General features: G+C 43.9%; 1 protein-coding gene across 1 annotated transcript; it reads left to right on the forward strand.

Annotated features, from left to right (window-relative positions):
• The first annotated feature begins 690 nt into the window (after positions 1-690).
• On the forward strand, positions 691-12,445 carry ZNF287 (zinc finger protein 287). Its single transcript, XM_073881759.1, is given in 6 exon segments — positions 691-906; positions 908-950; positions 3,161-3,261; positions 5,494-5,620; positions 6,099-6,185; positions 10,106-12,445. Coding segments are annotated over 6 exon segments (2,142 nt in total). The 3' UTR covers positions 11,674-12,445.
• The last annotated feature ends 7,657 nt before the right edge of the window (positions 12,446-20,102 follow it).

Raw genomic sequence — 20,102 nt, forward strand, 5'->3', positions numbered from 1 at the left:
TGGACCCTCCCTGCCATTAAATCATCTCAGCGGGGCCCCCAGACACGGTGGAGCAGGGAAGAGCCATGCCTGCTGCTCCCCTTCCAGATTCCTGACCCACGGAATCCATGAGCATAATACGGTGGTGCTTTTCTAAGACCGTTAAGTCTTGGGTGGTCTGCCAACACGGCAGTAAATAACAGGAGCGCCTGGAATGTTTTTCTGTCCTTCTGTCCTTTCATTTTCAAGCGTTTTATGTCGGTTTGTTGTGTCTGTGTAAACAACATGCTGTTGGATGTTATCCCTTTTCCCAGTCAGAACCAGATCCCTGGGGAGGGACTCAGAAAATGTACTAGTAGATGTGTATGCATAGTAAAGCCCGAAAGCGCACTTCGGGTGGCTTTGGACCCACATCTTCCCTGCCCCTCCTTCCTCTGGAACTCTGGTACCGGGTTTTGTCTGGTTAACTGGGGCGGAGCTTTAACCGCCGCCCGTCCGCATCCCCCTCCCCGACCTCCCAGTCATCTACCAGACCTGCTTCTGGCCGGGGAAACTTTAAAGTTCCCTTCGAACCGTGCAGGCTGGCAAGCAAGTCGCCGTGATGGGTGGAGGAGGTTACCATGGAGACAGGTCCAAGGACTGAGGCTCGGGCGGCAGGGGGGGCGCGCCTTCCGATTGGCTCGGCGGGCGCGCAGCGTTCCCCGTGCGCACATGCGCAGTGGCGCTGAGGCGAGGTCGCGGTGGAGCCGAGGCGCGGTGCGATCCGGGCCGGGCTTCTCAGGATCGGGCTGGAAGGTGCGGCTTCTGGCCGAGACACGTCGTGCTTTCCGGGCTAGGGAAGTGGCGGACCCAGAGGTCCCTCTGCAGCGCGGGGCCGAGCTCGCCACGCAGGCGCCCGCGCCCCCGCCGCCATTGTTGCCCCGGGCCTCTCCGGCCGCCCCGGCTGCGCGTCCGCCGGCTCCCGGCGACAGGTAATGATGTCGAGGGCGCCGGGGGCGAGTGTCCGCGCGGTCAGGCCGGGGCCCCAGCCCGTCCCCGCGCGGCGTCCGCGCTCGCGGCCTGCGGAGAAGGCGAGCACGGGGTGGCGGCTGCAGCGGCGGGCCGGGTCCCCACTCCCCCGCTACCCGCGACCCTCCGGCTGAAGAGGAGTTGGGGAGACCCGACCGGGAAGGGGAGGCGGCGGGCGAGGCTGGCGCATGTCCTCTGCAGGGCCTGTAAACAGTTGGCTTTGGTTACACGACTGAGCCTGAGGAGGGCTCAGAGCTGGAGCCCGCGGTCAGGTGGTGTCAGGTCGCCGGGTCAGGCCTGTTCCGAGGTTTTCTTCGGGAATCCTGGTTTCAAATTTATTCATGAGGGATTGTCTCCTGTAGGAGCACTTAAAAGGGCTTCAGGTCACACCAGCCTCTTGTACTTTTTTCCAGTCCAACAGGCTTGTCTCTCCAGCCCTTAGATAGTGAAAAGCTAGAATAGGCTGGCGGCAATATGCAAAGCGGGTAAAGTGAATGTCCGCCCTTTTTTCCTTGACAGCTTCCCTGGGAACCTCGAGCCCTTTATTAGGAAGGATTCTCCTTCCGGTTTGTTCTAAGTACCTGTAGATAAGCTCTGGTGTTACTGAGAGCCCCTTCAGTCCTTTATAGCTTCTGTAACATCCGAAAAGCACTGAAGCTCCCCACCCCCCCGTAAAAGTTTAATTTCTGTTTCAACAAGCTAGAAGTTGGATCTGTTGTTTTGCTCATGATTCGGGTCTTTGCTTCTGTTACCACCTTTTGAGAGCAGTCCCAACCCCTGTCCCCAACAGATTGCATTTTTATCTCACAAGTCTGAGGATGTAGGGGAGGAAGACCAAGGTAAAGTCTGTGTGTGTTTATCTATGCACACTGAATAGACTATTTCTGTTTGTGTATGTGTATAGCAGAGAGCACCAGAATTCTTGACTTTATGGTCTATTCTTGTGTTTCAGGGTCTCTTAACCTTCCCTGCAAGTTCTGGGCTCAGAATTTCTAACTAAGGCTGCTAACTCTACCTTGACCCTGTTCTGCCTTTGGCTGCAGCAGCCCTTGACATAATGTCTTCGTGGCTCTAGCATGAGACTTCAAACAGTTGGCTCACTATTGGAGATATAAAGGATATTGCCAGATTGACTCTCCTGTCTGTAGCAATGTTAGCCTCGTGCAAGAGGATGACCAGTTCTTCACGCTCCCAAGTCCTTCTCATGTGGAAGCCGGACAAGGCTCAGAGTGGACCCCACAGTGTTGAGAAGGAAACCCTTGCTTCAAGAATCTTGCGTGACACTGAGACCTGTCGACAGAATTTTAGAAATTTTCCATATCCAGACCTAGCTGGTCCTCGAAAGGCATTGAATCAACTCCGAGAACTCTGCCTTAAATGGCTGAGACCAGAGATTCACTCAAAGGAACAAATCCTGGAGCTGCTGGTGCTGGAGCAATTCCTGACCATCCTGCCTGGGGAGGTTAGGACTTGGGTGAAGTCCCAGTACCCAGAGAGCAGTGAGGAAGTGGTGACTCTGGTGGAGGATTTGACTCAGATTCTAGAAGAGGAAGGTGAGAATTGTAGGGCAGAAAGGGGAGGAATCCTGGGTGGCTAGAGAAGTCAGCCAGCATATCACAGAGCAGCCCCTTAAAGAAATTGGGGAGAGCAAAGGGCCCCACAGTCAGTGAGAACAGGCTTTGACATGAACCCCGTCTTGCAGGGTGTGCCCTTTCCAGACTGGAACCAAACACACATTACCTAGTGTCCTAAAACAATGACCAGACAACCCAGTTACCCCCGTGTGAGCCCTCAGGAATTTCACCTGCAGAGGTTTGAGCCATTCTGTCAATAAGTCATTTGCTTTGTCAATTGGATTTTACAATAACACACTTCCTAAAAGGTAGAAAAGGGTCCAGAGCACATTTCCTTATTAAGAGACAGCATACACAATTTACATCACACGAAGATTGAGTAGAAAATTAGGAATTTGATGTATATCCTTAGCAGTCCCAGAACAGACTTGTTTTTGAAACCTGCATTGATATCATGGGACAAGTCATTGGTCCTTCCCTTGGTTCTTTAAAGTAGGGGTGCTGTTTTTCTCACTTTAGGAAAGTATAGGCATCTGTTTGGTGAAGTTTCCTAGGCTGTTCAAACAGGACTAATATCCATCATGGTCTCCTTTCCCCAGCTGCTCCTCAGAACTCTGCCCTTCCCCAGGAGACCCCAGAGGAAGACCCCAAAGGAAGACCTGCTTTCCAGGCAGGGTGGTTAAATGACTTGGTGACCAAAGTAAGTGTTAGTTTTTTCTGTGATTTTAAAATGGCTTCTTGGAGGTGTTTATGTGAGGACGTTGTATGTCCTGGCCCTGTAACTTCTGTCTCCCCAAAAGCCCAATCTAGGACTTAAGCATCAGTTTTTGTCTTTAAGTCCATCTTGGCCTGTTAAGAGAAGTGACTGCCCTTTATAGGAAATAGGCTCCTTTTTCCTTCCCCTGATACGCCTTTCTTCACTGTTTGATTTTAAGGTAGCAACTGCATAGAGGTTAAGGGATTGACCACCACAGCCGGATGAATCAGGTTTGGTGCCTGATTCTGGACCTATGATTTGGGGGCAAGATACTTGACCACACTTAGCCTGAGTGATTAAACCTCTAATAAAAATAGAATTTACCTCTTAGATTGTGAGGATTAAACATTGAGACTTGTGGTTAGCCTGGATTACAGTAAACCATCAATAAACAATAATTGCTAAAATTATTTTTTCATTAACAAATAATTTAAAGGCCATGTGTTTTGTGGTGTTACTGTTGATCGTGAGTCTATGTTCTTTCAGGCCACTTTTTTTTTTTTTAAGACTTTATTTATATATTTGACAGAGAGAGACAACGAGAGAGGAAACACAAGCAGGGGGAGTGGGAGAGGGAGAAGCAGGCTTCCCGCGGAGCAGGGAGCCCTATGTGGGGCTCGATCCCAGGACTCTGGGATCATGACCTGAGCCGAAGGGAGATGCTTAACGACTGAGCCACCCAGGCGCCCCTCTGTCAGGCCATCTTAAGAGAAAATTTTACTGTAAACATATACATCTGAAATTGGTAGAGTAAAATTATTATTCGTAAATGGTATGATTGTTTACCTGAAAACCCTAAAAAAAATCAGGGGAAAAACTGGGAACCAGTAGTAGAAAATTTGAGTAAGGTGATTACTACAGAAAACGGCATATGAAAATTTATCACTTTCAAGGGTAGCTGGCTCAGTTGGTAGAGCATGCAACTCTTCGATCTCAGGGTCATGAGTTCAAGCCTCATGTTGGACATAGAGCTTACTTTTAGAAAAAAGAAGAAAATTAATAACTTTCTTACATATACGTTAAAATTAGGCAGATGATGAAATAAAAGATTCCATGAATAGTTTTCCCCACCCCCAAAATTTAAAATATCTAGGACTAAACATAGTATGAATTTTATAGTACCTCCATGTCCTATATCATACTATAAGACGTGAAAGAAGCTTTGAATGTTGTAAAATTGTTCTTCCTAAATTATAAGCAATGTAATTGTCAAAACCCAATACAATTTTTATAAGGAACTTAGAAAGTTTATTTGAAAAGCATGTAAGGGGCGCCCAGGTGGCTCAGTTGGTTCAGCGACTGCCTTCGGCTCAGGTCATGATCCTGGAGTCCCGGGATCGAGTCCCGCATCGGGCTCCCTGTTTGGCAGGGAGTCTGCTTCTCCCTCTGACCCTCTTCCCTCTCGTGCTCTCTATCTCTCATTCTCTCTCTCTCTCTCTCAAATAAATAAATAAAATCCTTTAAAAAAAAAAAAAGAATAGCATGTAAAAGGAATCCATTTTTTTTTTTTTAAACAAAAGGAAGGAAAAGAGCAAAGAGGGATACTAACCTCACCAGATTGTGAAATGTATTGAAAGTGTAACAGTTCTGAACAGTGTGGGTTTCGGTCCCAATTTTATTTATTTATTTTTTAAATTGTTTTTAAAGATTTTATTTATTTATTCGAGAGAGGCAGAGGGAGAAGCGAGCTCCCTGCTGAGCGGGGAGCCCGATGTGGGACTCGATCCCGGGACCCTGGGATCATGACCTGAGCCGAAGGCAGATGTTTAACCAACTGAGCCACCCAGGCATCCCAGTCCCGATTTTATTTTAAAAAGGAAGGAAGGGCTCTGCATTTCATCTTAGAGCACACAGATATATCTTAAAATTTCAAACCCTAACACACGGAATTCTTAAGGCGCACAACCATTATCTGTGTAAAACCTTCCTTTAAGATGGAGCCACCAATACATATACTTGTACCAGCTGAAAACGTAATTACAAACTCTTGTGTTTTCACCCTTCCCTGTAGGACCATTTGAGTGTGCTCATCCATAACTTTGGGTGAGGGTTTTAACTCGATAACCTTTAAGGTCTTACTAAAGGTCAAGATTCTGTGATTCCCCCCACCACACATGTCCCTGGTGTTATCACTCTCCTACCAATTCTTGAACCAAGTTATATTTGATGTTTCAGGAATCAATGACATTCAAAGATGTGGCTGTGGATATCACCCAGGAGGACTGGGAGATAATGCGTCCCGTACAGAAGGAACTGTACAAGACTGTGACCTTACAGAACTACTGGAACATGGTTTCTCTGGGTAAGCATCCTCTGCGCCCACTCCTGCCAGCCTATCCACCATCTTTCTTTCCTCTGTTGTTAAAAATGGGTTGGCCTCTGAAGCACTTTGCTAAGAATGGGACTTAGAGGTGAGTGTGCTCATCCCATTCGGGCTATGTTCTCCCTTTTACCAAATAAAAGGTTTCTAAGTGAAGGATCGTTGAAAACTATGACACACAGCTTCCCAGGACTTCCACACAACACTGCACCTTGCCCACTCCCTGCCTTTCCTGGGATCTCCTCCTGCCATGAGCTCTATGCACATATCCTCCTGAGTAGCAGGACATTTTTATCCTAGCACTGAAAAGTACAGTGACCTATTTCTCCCACTAGATCACGTCCATGAAACCATTGTTTTCCGGTAGAAGTCTGTCCTCACAGATAAATAGAAGTCTGGCAATAAAATTCGAACAGCTGTTTATCTCCAGGATAAAACTCCTTATATTTCTCCTAAACAGGACTTACAGTGTACCGACCAACTGTGATTCCCATACTGGAAGAACCATGGATGGTGATCAAAGAAATCTTAGAAGGCCCTAGTCCAGGTGAGAGAATTAAGTGTCATGAGATTGTTTGCATTTAAAAGCATAAGTGCAGTGAGATATATTTTTTTTAAATAATGGCTAAGTCACTCTCCACCAAGACATTCCAGCCTATCAGGAACACTGAACTGTTTGGCACTGCCTCCTTGCAGAGGCCACCTTCAGGAAGAGAGTTCCAGACACCGCTGTTCCACATTTCCCCGGTGTCTCTCATTTCATCCTTCCCTCTGGCCCCTGGGTCCCATCCCCCGCTTCGTCTGGTGCTTTCACTGTGCCGTGTCCCCCTCCCTCTTTCATAAGCTTGCGTGAATGTCCTGAAAATTTTAAGTTTCAGACCTTCTTCTTTGTAAGTTTCTTTCATTCTGTTTACCAACAAATCCCCCTGTAGCCTCCAACCTCCACTTCCGTAACTCATTCTTTTCTTTACATTTTCTAATTTTGAAAAAGTATTTTTTCAAATGTTCTGTTACTGTAGCGCATTCACCAGTTCCTGCATCTCTCAGCCCAACCACTGGTGCCTATTTCTAGTTGTTTCTGTTCAGGTATTCTGTTTGCATATAAAGTCAATATAAAAATGTTTTTTGGGTGCCTGACTGGCTCAGTCGGTTAAGTGTCTGCCTTCAGCTCAGGTCATGATCCCAAGGTCCCAAGCCCCGCATCAGGGCAGGGAGTCGTCTTCTTCCTCTCCCTCTGACCCTCCCCCTACTTGTGCTCTCTCTTACTCTCTGTCAAATGAACTCTTGAACGTGTGTGTGTGTGTGTGTTCTTAAAAAAATCCTGTATTTGGGATGCTTTCCTTATATCATTTGGGGAAAAAAATGTTTTTTCTCCTTTTTAGATTTTATTTTTTAAGTAATCTCTACCCCTAATGTGGGGCTCAAACTCCTAACCCTGAGATCAAGAGTCACACACTCTACTGACTGAGCCAGCCAGGTGCCCCTTTTCCTCCATTTTCTAATGGAAATGGTAGCAAACTGTACACACAGTTTTATACTTTGCTTTTGTTTACTTAAAAGCATATCTTGAGAAGTGTTCCAAATGAGGATATAAAGAACTTCCTTCCCTGTTCTTTTTTTTTTTAATATCTGCATCACACTTTGTTGTGTGTCTCATAATTTACTAAACCTGTTTCTTATTGAGGGGCTTTTTAGTTATTCCCATTTCTTCCTTTCCCCACAAGAACTCAAACCTACAAAAAGTTGCAGAATCAGTACATCGAACACCTATGTAATTTTCACCTGGAACCACCAGCTACCATCATTTAGCCACTTTTGCTTTATCTCTTTTTGGGAGGGGGTGGGGCAGAGGCAGAGGGAGAGCAAGAATCTCAAACAGACTCCCCACTGAGTGCGGACCCTGACACGGGGCTTGACCCCGAGATCAGGACCTGAGCTGAAATCAAGAGTCGGGTGCTTAACCAGCTGAGCCCCTCAGGCGCCCCTTTGCTTTATCTTTTTACACACACACACTTTTCCTTTTGTTCTTTTCCCTTCTGACATTTTCTGAAGGATCCAGGCCAGGTTTTTTTAGAATGACTCACAGTCTAGATTTGCCTGATTGTTTCCTTATGTTTAGAGTCAGATGAAGTATGTTTACCAAAAAGGCATCCTAGGTGTGTACTGTCCATTGCCACTCGTCTCATCATTGGTGATACTCATTTTAAAAGTTAAGGTGCTTTTGACCAGATCTTTCCGTTTTAAAGGTGCATTTTTTTCTTTAAAATCAGTAAGTAATCTGTGGAGTGATACTCAGAGGCCACATGACTATTCCATTCCCTGGTACTATTTTATTTAAGGATTTGTAGCATCCATTCTTGGTTCTTGCTTTATTATACTGCTGATTGCAAGATAGTGATTTTTTAATTCAGTCATCTCTTCTAAAGGATTAACAGCATTCTCCTGTAAAGAATAGTTTTTCTTCCTCCCACCTCATTTTTTTATGTGAACATGTCACTATGGACTAATGGGATTTTCCGAAATTCAAAATTCAGTGTATTAGTCCACTAATTCCAGGTTTGTTTTGTTTGTTGTTTTTCATGCTCAGTTGTCCTAAACTTGGGTAATACTACTTGGAAAACCTAATTCTTAATTCTTCTCATAATTTATAGCAGAATGACCTATATGTACCTGTAGCACAGGATACACCTGTAGCACAGTAAATTCTTTGTGGAATGATTTTGGCACACTCTAGACACTGAAGAAACATGCGTGACATAATGGAAATGAGCCTGGACGAGAGTCAGGATAGTCTTCTGGAAGAACCATGGATGGTGATAAAAGAAATCTAAGTCTGGGACCCCTTTAATTTGAGCCTGAGGAGTTTTTTAGGTCATTCAGGCAGCGTGCACTGGGGCTGTAATCCACAAGAGAGGGGGCATTTTATGGTTACGTATTTTAGGGGGAGAATTTTCTCCCTCCAAAGAGCACCAAGACTGAGAAAGGGTAGCTCTATTTTCAACTGTTTGAGGAACCTCCATACTGTTTTCCAGAGTGGCTGCACCAGCTTACATTCCCACCAACAGTGTAGGAGGGTTCCCCTTTCTCTGCATCCCCGCCAACATCTGTCGTTTCCTGACTTGTTAATTTCAGCCATTCTGAGGGGTGTGAGGTGGTATCTCATTGAGGTTTTGATTTGGATTTCCCTGATGCCGAGCGATGTTGAGCATTTTTTCATGTGTCCGTTGGGCATTAAATGTTGTCTTTGGAGAAATGTCTGTTCATGTCTTCTGCCCATTTCTTGACTGGATTGTTTGGTTTTTTGGGTGTTGAGTTTGATACGTTCTTTAATAATCTTAAAGACTAGCCTTTTATCTGATATGTCATTTACTAATATGTTCTCCCATTCTGTAGGTTGTCTTTTGATTTTGTCGACTGTTTCCTTTGCTGTGCAAAAGCTTTTTATCTTGATGAAGTCCGAATAGTTCATTTTTGCTTTTGTTTCCCTTGCCTTTGGAGACGTGTCTAGCAAGAAGTTGCTGCAGCCAAGGTCACAGAGATTGCTGTCTGTGTCCTCTAGGATTTTGAGGGATTCCTGTCTCCCATTTAGGTCTTTCATCCATTTTTGAGTCTATTTTTGTGTGTGGTGTAAGGAAATGGTCCAGTTTCATTCTTCTGCATGTGGCTGTCCAGTTTTCCCAACACCACTTGTTGAAGAGACTGTCTTTTTTCCATTGGGCATTCTTTCCTGCTTTGTCAAAGATAAGTTGACCATAGAGTTAAAGGTCCTTTTCTCGGTTCTCTATTCTGTTCCATTGATCTATGTGTCTGTTTTTGTGCCAGTACCATACTTAACTGTCTTAGTGATTACAGCTGTGTAATAGAGCTTGAAGTCCAGAATTGTGATGCCACCAGCTTTGCTTTTCTTTCTCAACATTCCTTTGGCTATTTGGAGTCTTTTCTGGTTCAGTAGCCCCCAGAGTTCCTGATTCAGCTTGTCTGTATGGGGACCAATAATTTAACACATTCCCAGATCATCTGTCTGGGGACTGTACTTTAAGAACTCTTACGATGAGAGATTTACTAGAGTATTTAAGCATGGAGAGCACTCCTTGAAATTGCTTTTGAATATTATGTGGATTGTGCAGAGTAGGTTGGAAGGAGTCCAGTGAGAGTTAGTGTCTGCTTTATACAAATTATTCCATGGTGTTTTCACATCTCTTAGTCTAGTCACCTGACCTAACCTATTTTATTCATCTATGCCCATGTTGAGTAGTGAGGACCCTCTCCTTTTTCAGCAGTTTGGTCTTCTGGTTTTCTGCCCCTGTATTTTCTTTTCCCAAGCTTTAAAGTACCATGTTATGAGGTGGTCAGAGCCATAGTCTTTTTAGGCATTTTATTCATGTTCGGTATTTTCCTTCTGTTTTGGCAGTTTCCTTTCTCCAAATAGAGGAAAACTTTTTATATTCTATATTCTTTTTATCCCAGAATGGAAAACAGAAGCCCAAGAGTGTACTCCAGTTACAAATACTTCTAAACTCACAAAGACTGGAACTCAGACCATCAAATTGGAAGAACCATATGACTACAATGAGAGATTAGAGAGGCAAGCAACAGATACCTACAGGAAAATTCCTGCTAATGAAAGAAATTTCACCTTGAAGTCAGTTCTCTCAAAAGAAGACGACCCTATGGAAGAGTGTCTTAGTAAATATGATATATATAGAAATAATTTTGAAAAGCATTCAAACCTAATTATTCAGTTTGGTACCCAGTCAGATAATAAAACTATGTATGATGAAGGCAGGGCAACCTTCAATCATGTCTCATATGGTATTGTTCATAGAAAAATATATCCTGGAGAGAAGCCTTATAAATGTAACGTGTGTGGGAAAAAGTTTAGGAAAAACCCGTCCTTCGTGAAACACCAAAGTACCCATGCCAAAGAAAAATCTCATGAATGTGAAGAATGTGGGAAGGAGTTTAGGCATATCTCATCCCTCATTGCACATCAGAGAATGCATACTGGAGAAAAACCATATGAATGCCACCAGTGTGGTAAAGCCTTCAGCCAGCGTGCACACCTTACTATACATCAGAGAATTCATACTGGAGAGAAGCCCTATAAGTGTGATGACTGTGGAAAAGACTTCAGTCAGCGTGCACACCTTACTATACATCAAAGGACACATACTGGAGAAAAACCATATAAATGCTTGGAATGTGGTAAAACCTTCAGCCACAGTTCATCGCTGATTAATCATCAGAGAGTTCATACTGGTGAAAAACCTTACATATGCAACGAATGTGGGAAGACTTTCAGTCAGAGTACACACCTTCTTCAACATCAAAAAATACATACTGGAAAGAAACCATATAAATGCAATGAGTGTTGGAAAGTGTTTAGTCAGAGTACTTACCTTATTCGACATCAGAGAATTCATTCTGGAGAGAAGTGTTATAAATGTAACGAATGTGGAAAAGCCTTTGCTCATTCCTCAACTCTGATTCAACATCAGACTACTCACACTGGAGAGAAATCCTATATATGTAAAATATGTGGAAAAGCCTTCAGCCAGAGTGCAAACCTTACTCAACATCATAGAACTCATACGGGGGAGAAACCATACAAATGCAGTGTGTGTGGGAAAGCATTCAGCCAGAGTGTACACCTTACTCAGCATCAAAGGATTCATAATGGAGAAAAACCCTTCAAATGCAATATATGTGGGAAAGCATATAGACAGGGTGCCAATCTTACTCAACATCAAAGGATTCATACCGGAGAGAAGCCGTATAAATGTAATGAATGTGGGAAAGCTTTTATTTACTCCTCATCACTTAATCAACATCAGAGAACTCATACTGGAGAAAGACCCTATAAATGTAATGAATGTGATAAAGATTTCAGCCAGAGAACATGCCTTATTCAACACCAGAGAATTCACACAGGAGAGAAGCCCTATGCATGCCGTATATGTGGTAAAACCTTCACCCAGAGTACAAACCTCATTCAGCATCAGCGTGTTCATACAGGTGCCAAACATCATAATTAATGAGTACAGGAGACTTCAGTTAGGTTTTACAATTCATTCAAATCTTATTTTGTACTCTGTTAAACCCCAAAGAAGTGCAATATATGTTAGGTATCACTCAGCAGAAGTATCAGAATTAGTAATGTGGATATAAGCTATTTAAATTTAATGTGAAATTTAAAAAGAAAACTTTATTCACTTCTTAACCTTTATTCGATATCAGTTTAATTCATTCCAGAAAGAAACCCTGTAAAAGTAAGAGTACTCAAAAATCTGTAACTCATCAATCTTAGTGTATTTCAAGTACTTCTTAATGAGACGTTATGAATGTAACTTGGGAAAGCTTCCATCAAGTAGGGATTTCACGTTAGTGAGTAATCTTGGGATAATTGAAAAAAGCTGCTTTCAGGCCTTTATTTCTTCCCAGCTTCGAAGCCTTAAGTGTGTAAAGGGTTCCCTTCCCTTTTCCCGTTATGCCATAACTGCCGTGTGGAGCCAGTAGGTTTGCAAAATATATATATAGTGGAAAGTATCCTAATTTTTATGGGACAGCTGTTGGTAATTAACATTTTCCTTTAAACATTGAAATATTCAAGGAGAGCTTAAGGAAAGATGACCTGTTAGGGTAAACTAATGTATATATAACCCTTAGACATTTGTACAAATTGAGTTAAAAAGGCAAAAACTAAACACCTTAAATTCATCTTTAAAACGTATTAGCCTTAGTTTAACTAGGTTTTGACATCTGTCCTCGTGAAGGAAAAAATAAGAATAAAATACCCATTTTTTTCCACCTGGGTCCTAAATTCGTAACTTAAGGTTCCCCTGTGGCTGTTTTACCATCAAAGGCCCACTTCTGTCGAGACACGTTTCTTGAGTGCCCGCTGTGCTCAGGGCCCAGACTTCCTAATTGGATCCTTTCAAGGCACACCACAGCTAACTTGAGCAACAAAAAGCTTTCTAAAGTAGTGAAAGGTGACAAAGGACATGTCACGGAATGAGCATTAAGAAGCCTACTAAACTGGGTTGCCAAATGTGACCCCATATCCCAAGACAAAGAAGTGGTGAAAGCAGCTATTTACAAAGTGTGAGGAAAAGATCACTAATGGAAAATAAAGTTCACTACAGAAAGTGGGTCGGGGAAAAAAAGGGTGAAGACTTAGCCGTGAAGAAAGAATACACAGGTAACTTACAACATGAACTGTTGTTAGACTTGCTTTACCTAAGAAAGTAAGAGTGGCTAATTGAATAAGACAAATTCAGCCTGTTGTTAAGGAACTAAAAATGAAGGGACTGATGTTAAAGGAATAATTGGAATTGGTACTTTCTCATACATAGAAAAATGGGGATTATTCTTAAAATGTCAGAAAACATTGGAAAAAGCATTGATGCAGAAACTATCATTGATGCAATAATCATTAAACAATAACTAAGTTTGTGGGGTCCTAAACATAAAAAGGAAAACTGGCAGAAATGCAAATAGAAATAGGTAAAAATACTAGTATCCACAGCATTCCACTATCAGAATATAAGACCATATTTGAGAGCTGAGATTTCATCCTGCTCTTTATTCGTTTCTTCAGTGCCTTGCATATGGAAAGTGGTCAATATATGTTTGTTGAATTAATGAATAAGGAGGTAAGTTAGAGTTGAGTAGTAAGGTAGAATTAACAGATACGGAGTGAAGTTGGTTGAATTTAAAATTCTTTTTTGTGCATGTGTGCAAAGAAATACTAAGCAAAATAGCGGTCATTTATTGGGTAATAGGAACTTCTTAAAATTGAAGAATCCAAATCCCACATCATAACAGTGGGTAATATTCCTAAAGAAATTACAGGACACCTTTGCACAGGAAGTTTTCCTGGGTAAAGAAAAATTGATACAAATTCTGGTGCCGTAAATACCAATTTAAGCATATAGTGACCATGCAGTTTCATTTGGTTGTTACTGTTGATACAAACAGGTGCCGAAGGAGAGACCTGGGGTGCTAGCATCTTCAAGGCTTTCTTGTTGAGTGTTTTCTTCAAAAAGTTACTGCTTTCCCTTGTCCTCACATCAGTTAACCCTGATGTCGGAACCCTCCTTCCCAGAGTGTAGACTGTCTTCAGGCTGCATAATCAGGTTAACGCGTATGCCGTAGTTACCGTGTTAGAAAATAACCGTTGTATTTAAGATGCAATTTTTATTTATAATGCCACTTCATACCTTACACAATTTTTTTTCTCCTCCTGGCATGAATGTGTGGAGTATCACAGTCCATAGCGCCTTTCTTTGCTTTAGTTTGTATTTCCTGCCTTTGTGAGTTTTCTGTAAATAATGCATTTATAAAGTCTTCCGTTGATACACTGAGGCAACTGATGCCCTTATAAAACAACAGAATAGTAGAGAATCATAAATCTTTGTGTATTTTTCCCACTTTTACAGTTGTCTGATCCACATGTAATCCAAGTTTTTTTAGCAGTCTTATTTTCCACAACTTCATTACAAAGGTGTTGAAATATACAGAAAAGTTAATAAAACGAACTGTGTATCTACCACCTACCTTTAAAAACTTAACTGAACAATTGGAAAGTTAGACATGACGTTTCACCCCTAAATATTTCAGCATGAATCTCATAAAAATAAGGACAGATTTTCACATAACCACATACCATTACATACCTCAAAAAAAGAATAGTAATTTTCAAATCCCCAATGCTTCGTCCATGTTTAAATTTTCCCTGTTGATGCTGTCAAGTTTCACACATTGTGTTTACTCGTTACAGCTGTTCCATCTATCAAAATGTCTCCCACCTCTTGACTTTCTCCAGGACCTTTTGTTTGTTTGTTTTTTTTATAAATATAGCAGGTCAGCTGTAGAATGTCTCACATTCAGGATTTAACCGATGGTTTATATGTGGTTTAGCTTGTTCCTGTGTCTCCTGTGGTTTCTGTAAACTAGCATTTAGGGCCAAAGCCTTGATTGGCCTCAGGTTCAACATGTTGAACATTAACACTTCACGGATGTGTTTTGTCTTGCATCACATCAAAAGTCTTACTAACATTTGGTTGACTGTCAGTGATGTGAAACCTGATCAGTTGACATGGTAACCATCATATCTTCCCAGTGTGAAGATATGGGTAGTCTGTTTCCACCTGATAGTTTTAGTATCCAGTGATGATCACTCCCTGAATCAGTTGTTTCATCAAGATTTGCCAAATGGCAATTTTCTACATTTACTGATGCGTACTTCCGTAAAGCAGAGCCTTCTGTCATCAACTGGGAATGCGCTAGAGTCAAGGTCATACTTAAATTCTTTTCCTTAAGAATTTGTTTCCATAGTAAGGGGTTGGCAGGGATGACAAGTGATTTCATGTATTAAAAATCAGTTAGGGCCATTGTTTCTGTAGCTCAGACTGTCCCAAACTTGGCCAGTTGGAACCCTTCGAGGAGCTCAGGTGTCTTTGACGTTCCTTCTTCTCTAGCCTTTCAGGACTTCGTTTCCTTCTGACCTATCTCAGGTCCAGTGCCCCAGGTATGGAATGAGCCATTTCTCCAGGAATCTTTGGCTAAATAGGCAACTATTTAGAAACCAAGGTCTGGGCACAAGGCGTGCTTGCTGCTGCTGAGGTGTTAGTGAGTAGCCTCTGCGTCTTTCCAGCCATTCACCTGAGTTCTCATAAAGGCAGCTCTTCGCATGCACTGCATCAGTTATACAGTTCTGCAGGAGATGTACTTACCTGCTGGGACAGACGGGGGGGCCAACGACGCAGCCTCGGGGAGGGGGTGGGAGTGTTGGGCGTATACTAGAAAGCAAGTGCAGCCACATGAGGTCTTGTGCCAAGGCCCGCAGATGTAAGGGAGCTTGGCAGGTGGGTTAATTCGAGAGCAGTTAAGACAGCAACTTAATGTGTGATACCTAGAATGTTTTTTTAACTATTACATGTCTTGATAATTTACATATTTATAAGCTCCCATCTTTCCTATCACATTCTTTAAAGCAGGTTTCTGATAAGACCTAAATCTGAATCCTTAGGATCTGTTTCATGCAAATCCAAGTGCTAGTTTTTCTTGCTAAACTTTTATTTAGCCTTCAGAACTTGAAGTGTGTTAGGTTTCGTTCCTCAACTATAGCTTCTGGTATCAGTTCACTTGCATGTGCCTGTAAATGTACTTAGTTCTTTAGTTCTGTTATTCTGTTCATGGCTCTGTATTTCACTACAATTATTAGGCCCTTAGAACACTATAGCCATTAAAAATGGCAAGCATGTGCACTCTAGTGATATGTATAAATACGTGTGTGAGCTTGCAAGCAACACTGAGTCCCCAACCCTCTGTATGGATAGGGAAGGTGATGCCCATGAGGCTGACGTGTCTTGCCTGCGGTCCTGTAGTCCTACAGCGACAGAACAAGGGTTTGGAACCCATGGCTCCAACACTTAGTGGAATTCTTTCTGTAAAATTAACGCTAATGGAAATTCAGAGCACAAACTATGTACGTACAACTTTATAAAATTACATATTTTGATGAGATTAGAGCGTTGAAAGTTTGTTTTGTCTCCCTTCCTAGATAGCTTCTTAAATTCAAATCTTGAAATGAGAATAGCCCAACAAAGAATGCGCTCCTCTCTACCCCCACTTCAGTTGTGGTCTCCCGCCCAGATCTTTCCCAGGTTTCAGAACTGCACAGTCAATATTGTCACCTATCTCAAAAGTACCTTCAGGGATTTAATCTCAAACAAATTGGACCCCCAGAATCTTTTTTTTAATTCATGGTAACTTTGGCAGGGAGGCTGGAAGCCACTCTGTTCACCTCTAGCTATAGTCTGTTGGTTTTACTTTCTGCGTGTTCTAGAAATGTTCCATCTCGTCTAGATCCCCACTGCCACAACCTTATTTCAGGCTTTTAATCAGCTCGTGTTTAGACTTTCATAACCAAGTAAGTGTTCACCCTGCCCCTGATCTCGCCCCTTACCACACCTGAAGTCACGTGAACGTTCAAGGCCACCACACAACGGCACTACCCATGAAGTAGAACGTTGGAGTGTGTCGCCATCTGCTTGAAACCCTACAATACCTTCTCATTGTCAACAGCAGATCTCCTTTTAGCTGCAGCTGGAATGACCTGGGAGCTTTTCCAATGCCGGGGCCCCCCTCAGAGGGATAGGGATTTCTTTCATTTAGGATGGAGACAGTGTTTCTTCAATTCTCCAGGTAACTCTAACGTTCTAAAGTGCGGCAGGGGCAGAAGCAGGAAACTACTGCAGAGAGTCGGAGGAGAAATAGTGTTTGTGGCAGCAAAGCCGGTGAGAAGTGACCCAACACGATATATTTTGAAGGTAGAGTCTCTAGGACTTGCTAATGATTTGGACAGGGATTGGAGAAGCATCAAGAAGGACCATGGGTAGGGGCACGTGGGTGGCTCGGTAGAGCATGCAGCTCTTGATCTCAGAGTTGTGAGTTTGAACCCCATGTTGGGGGAAAAGGTTACTTTAAAAAATAAAAGTTAAAAAAAAAGACCTGCAGAAGAATGGCCATGTTTCTTACTGAAGAATATGCTCCTAACAAGGGAGAGACTATATGATACTCAATTCTGTACCTCCTATACCAAGCACAGCACTTGGCACATAGTAAATAAATGCTTGATTAGTGCAACTCTGCAGGAACTTTCACACAATAATCAAGATTCTGTTCTCAAAAAAAATTTTTTACATGTCCAGAACTCTAAAGGGTCTGGGATTTTACAAGATGATAAGCTAGCCTATAGTTATTTCATAGAGAAGACAGACTCCTGGGTCATAGACAAAGAACTTTATTACTCATGGCAAAAGCAGCCAGACTTCACATCTGAGCCAATTACTCTTGACTCGCACCCCCACCCCAAGTTGCACGAGGGTGACCCCAGGCAGGCGCCCTGGATGAATTCCAGCACCCACAGTGGGCTGCCTTACAGGAAAACAACACTGAGCCTGGGGGAATGGCTACTTTTATGGTTAATTGTAAGCAAACGTGCTCTTTGTCTCACTGCCACTACCACCCTGCAAGTTCACTTGCTGTCAACAGGAGGCTGAGAAGTGGCCCAGGTGAATAACAAGACCTCCCCTTCTCCGCAGGGCCAGCAGGAATACGCAGGGGTGCTTGGAGCCCTTGGAGCCCTCGGCCTAGCGCCTCTCCCAATACTGTCCTTTCCAGTGTAGAAGACTGGAACTGTCCCACCACGAATTTGGGGACCTTTACAGCTTCCATGTAGAGAAGACAGAAACCCAAATGAAGTTGCCTGTTCCAAGCTTAACAGAGTAGATCTTTCCCTGAAGAAAAAAGCTTAGGTCATTCCATGATCTATACCCAGAGGTTGAAAAGTAAGCCTCTCACTCCACTGTCCACTGATTAAAAACTACACCTGGGTCACTATGTTCATGCATATTTTACACTGGAGAAGAATACATTTAAATGGTTGGGGGAAATATGTCCTGACACATGAAATTCAAATTTCAGTGTCAGTGTTATTGGAACACAGCCATATTCACTTAAGTATCGTCTTTGGCTGCTTTCCTGCTACAATCGCAAAGGTGTGAAACAGAGAGACCTCAAAACCTGAAATCTTTACTGCCCCTTTCTAGAACAAGCCAGCCAACTATGCAGATACACCCCTATGGGGTGGGGGTTTGGGACTGCTGGCTAAGCCGAACACCAGGCAAGATGACCAAAGGAGCAACGCCCACGGCATGTGTGGGAGGCGTGAGAGCGTCCGGAAGTAAAGGTCAGTTAGGGAGAGCTCCGAAGGGGAAACGGAGGCACAGCGCCGGGGGACCCTAGTTCTGAGGAAGCAGGCGGTCGATGCTGCGGAGAACGCTGCGCGAGCACTGCTGCCCTCTGCCGACCACGCCGCGCCTGTGCGCCTCTCCCCACCGTCCGAAATCCGTGGACACCCCGCAGGTGGGCCATGTGGGCTGAGAGGTTTACCTAAGCGGGCCCAGGCGCTCTTCCGAAACTCCGCACTCCTCATCGGCGTCCGACGTACTCCCGCCTCAAGGGGCTGCAAGTCCACCCGTGTGGCGGGGTGGGTCCCCCTCGCCCGCCCCCGGGGACGGCCCGCCGTCTGGCTGAGTGGGAAGTGATAGCCAAAGGACAAAGCCCCCCCGCTGCGGGAGGGGCTCGGACCTAAAACTCGTTCAAAACGGCCTTCGGTGCAAGAGCTGCCCCACCCTGAGCTAAGATTCGGGAGCCCGCAGCGCAAACAGCTCGGCGGCCCCGAGGAGGCCCAGGCACAAGCCCGGGGCCCCGCTGTCAAGGGACTGTCGGGCACTGGGCGGGGCCAGGCACGCCGGCGTTCCCGGGAATTGTGGTCCGCTGCCTCCGCGGCGCATGCGCACCTCCGCGTCATAGTGGCTCCGCTCATCCGCGTCTGAGCGCCCCTGAGCGCCCTCCCCTGGAGAGGAGGAGAAGCGGCGGCGGGAGCGGAGGTCGGGAACCGAGGGTTGGCAAGGCGTCCGCAAGCCGCTTTAGGTTGCACACCAGGCCGCCTCCAAGTGAGCTGCTTTAGGAAGCTTAGCTTTCAGGGACTGAGGGACTTGACGCGGTTTCTTCAAGCATCTGCGTTGGCTGCCATTACAGCAGCTACCATCATCGCCGTGCAAGAATTCTTCCGCCTTCTCCTGGGTCTCCACGTGTACACTCGTTCTTGTCCACCAGCTTCCACTGTCATCCTCTATTCCCATCTGTAGCCCGCCACACGGCCCCCTCCCCGACACACACCGCCCCCGTGATGTGGAAGCACATTTCAGCATCATATTATTTTATCTATGAACACTTCAGTTTACATTTCTAAAGATGACTCTTTCTAAACACAGTGACGTATCCGTATTGCCTTTAAAAAAAAGTAAGTCCTGGGGCGCCTGGCTGGCTCAGGGGTAGGAAATACGACTCCTGATCTCCTGGCCCTGAGTCCAAGCCCCACCTTGGTCCTAGAGCCTACTATAAATAAATGAAGAAGTCCTGATATTATCAAAAATCAAGTGAATTGTTGAGATTTTCCCGCCTGATGTAAATTTCTTTGTGTTTTTCACAGTTTGAGTCTGGATCCAAACAAGTTCTACACTTTGAAGTTAATTGATATGTCACTTAAGTCTCTTTTCCAAAATCTATAAACCCCCCTGACATTTCTCTTTTATTTCTTTCAATATATTTTTTGGAGAAACTGGGTCTTTTGACCTGCAAAGTTTCCTACAATCCCGATTTTGCTCGTTAACTGGGGAGATATTTTAATATTCTTCTGCCTTCATGTATTTCCTATAAAATGATAACACAATAGGCTTGATTCCCATTCAAGTTCAATTTTTTGGCAAAAATACTTCGTAGGGGGTTTGTGTTCTTCTATCGGAAGGCACATAATGTCTGGATTTTTCTTTTTGTGATGTAAGCACCTATTGATCATTACCTAGATCTATTAATTCAATAGGAGTTGCAAAAC

This window comes from Callorhinus ursinus, unplaced genomic scaffold (assembly GCF_003265705.2).
Source record: "Callorhinus ursinus isolate GAN/ISIS: 27379988/994484 unplaced genomic scaffold, GSC_fseal_2.0 scaffold43, whole genome shotgun sequence".
NCBI classification, from domain to species: domain Eukaryota; kingdom Metazoa; phylum Chordata; class Mammalia; order Carnivora; family Otariidae; genus Callorhinus; species Callorhinus ursinus.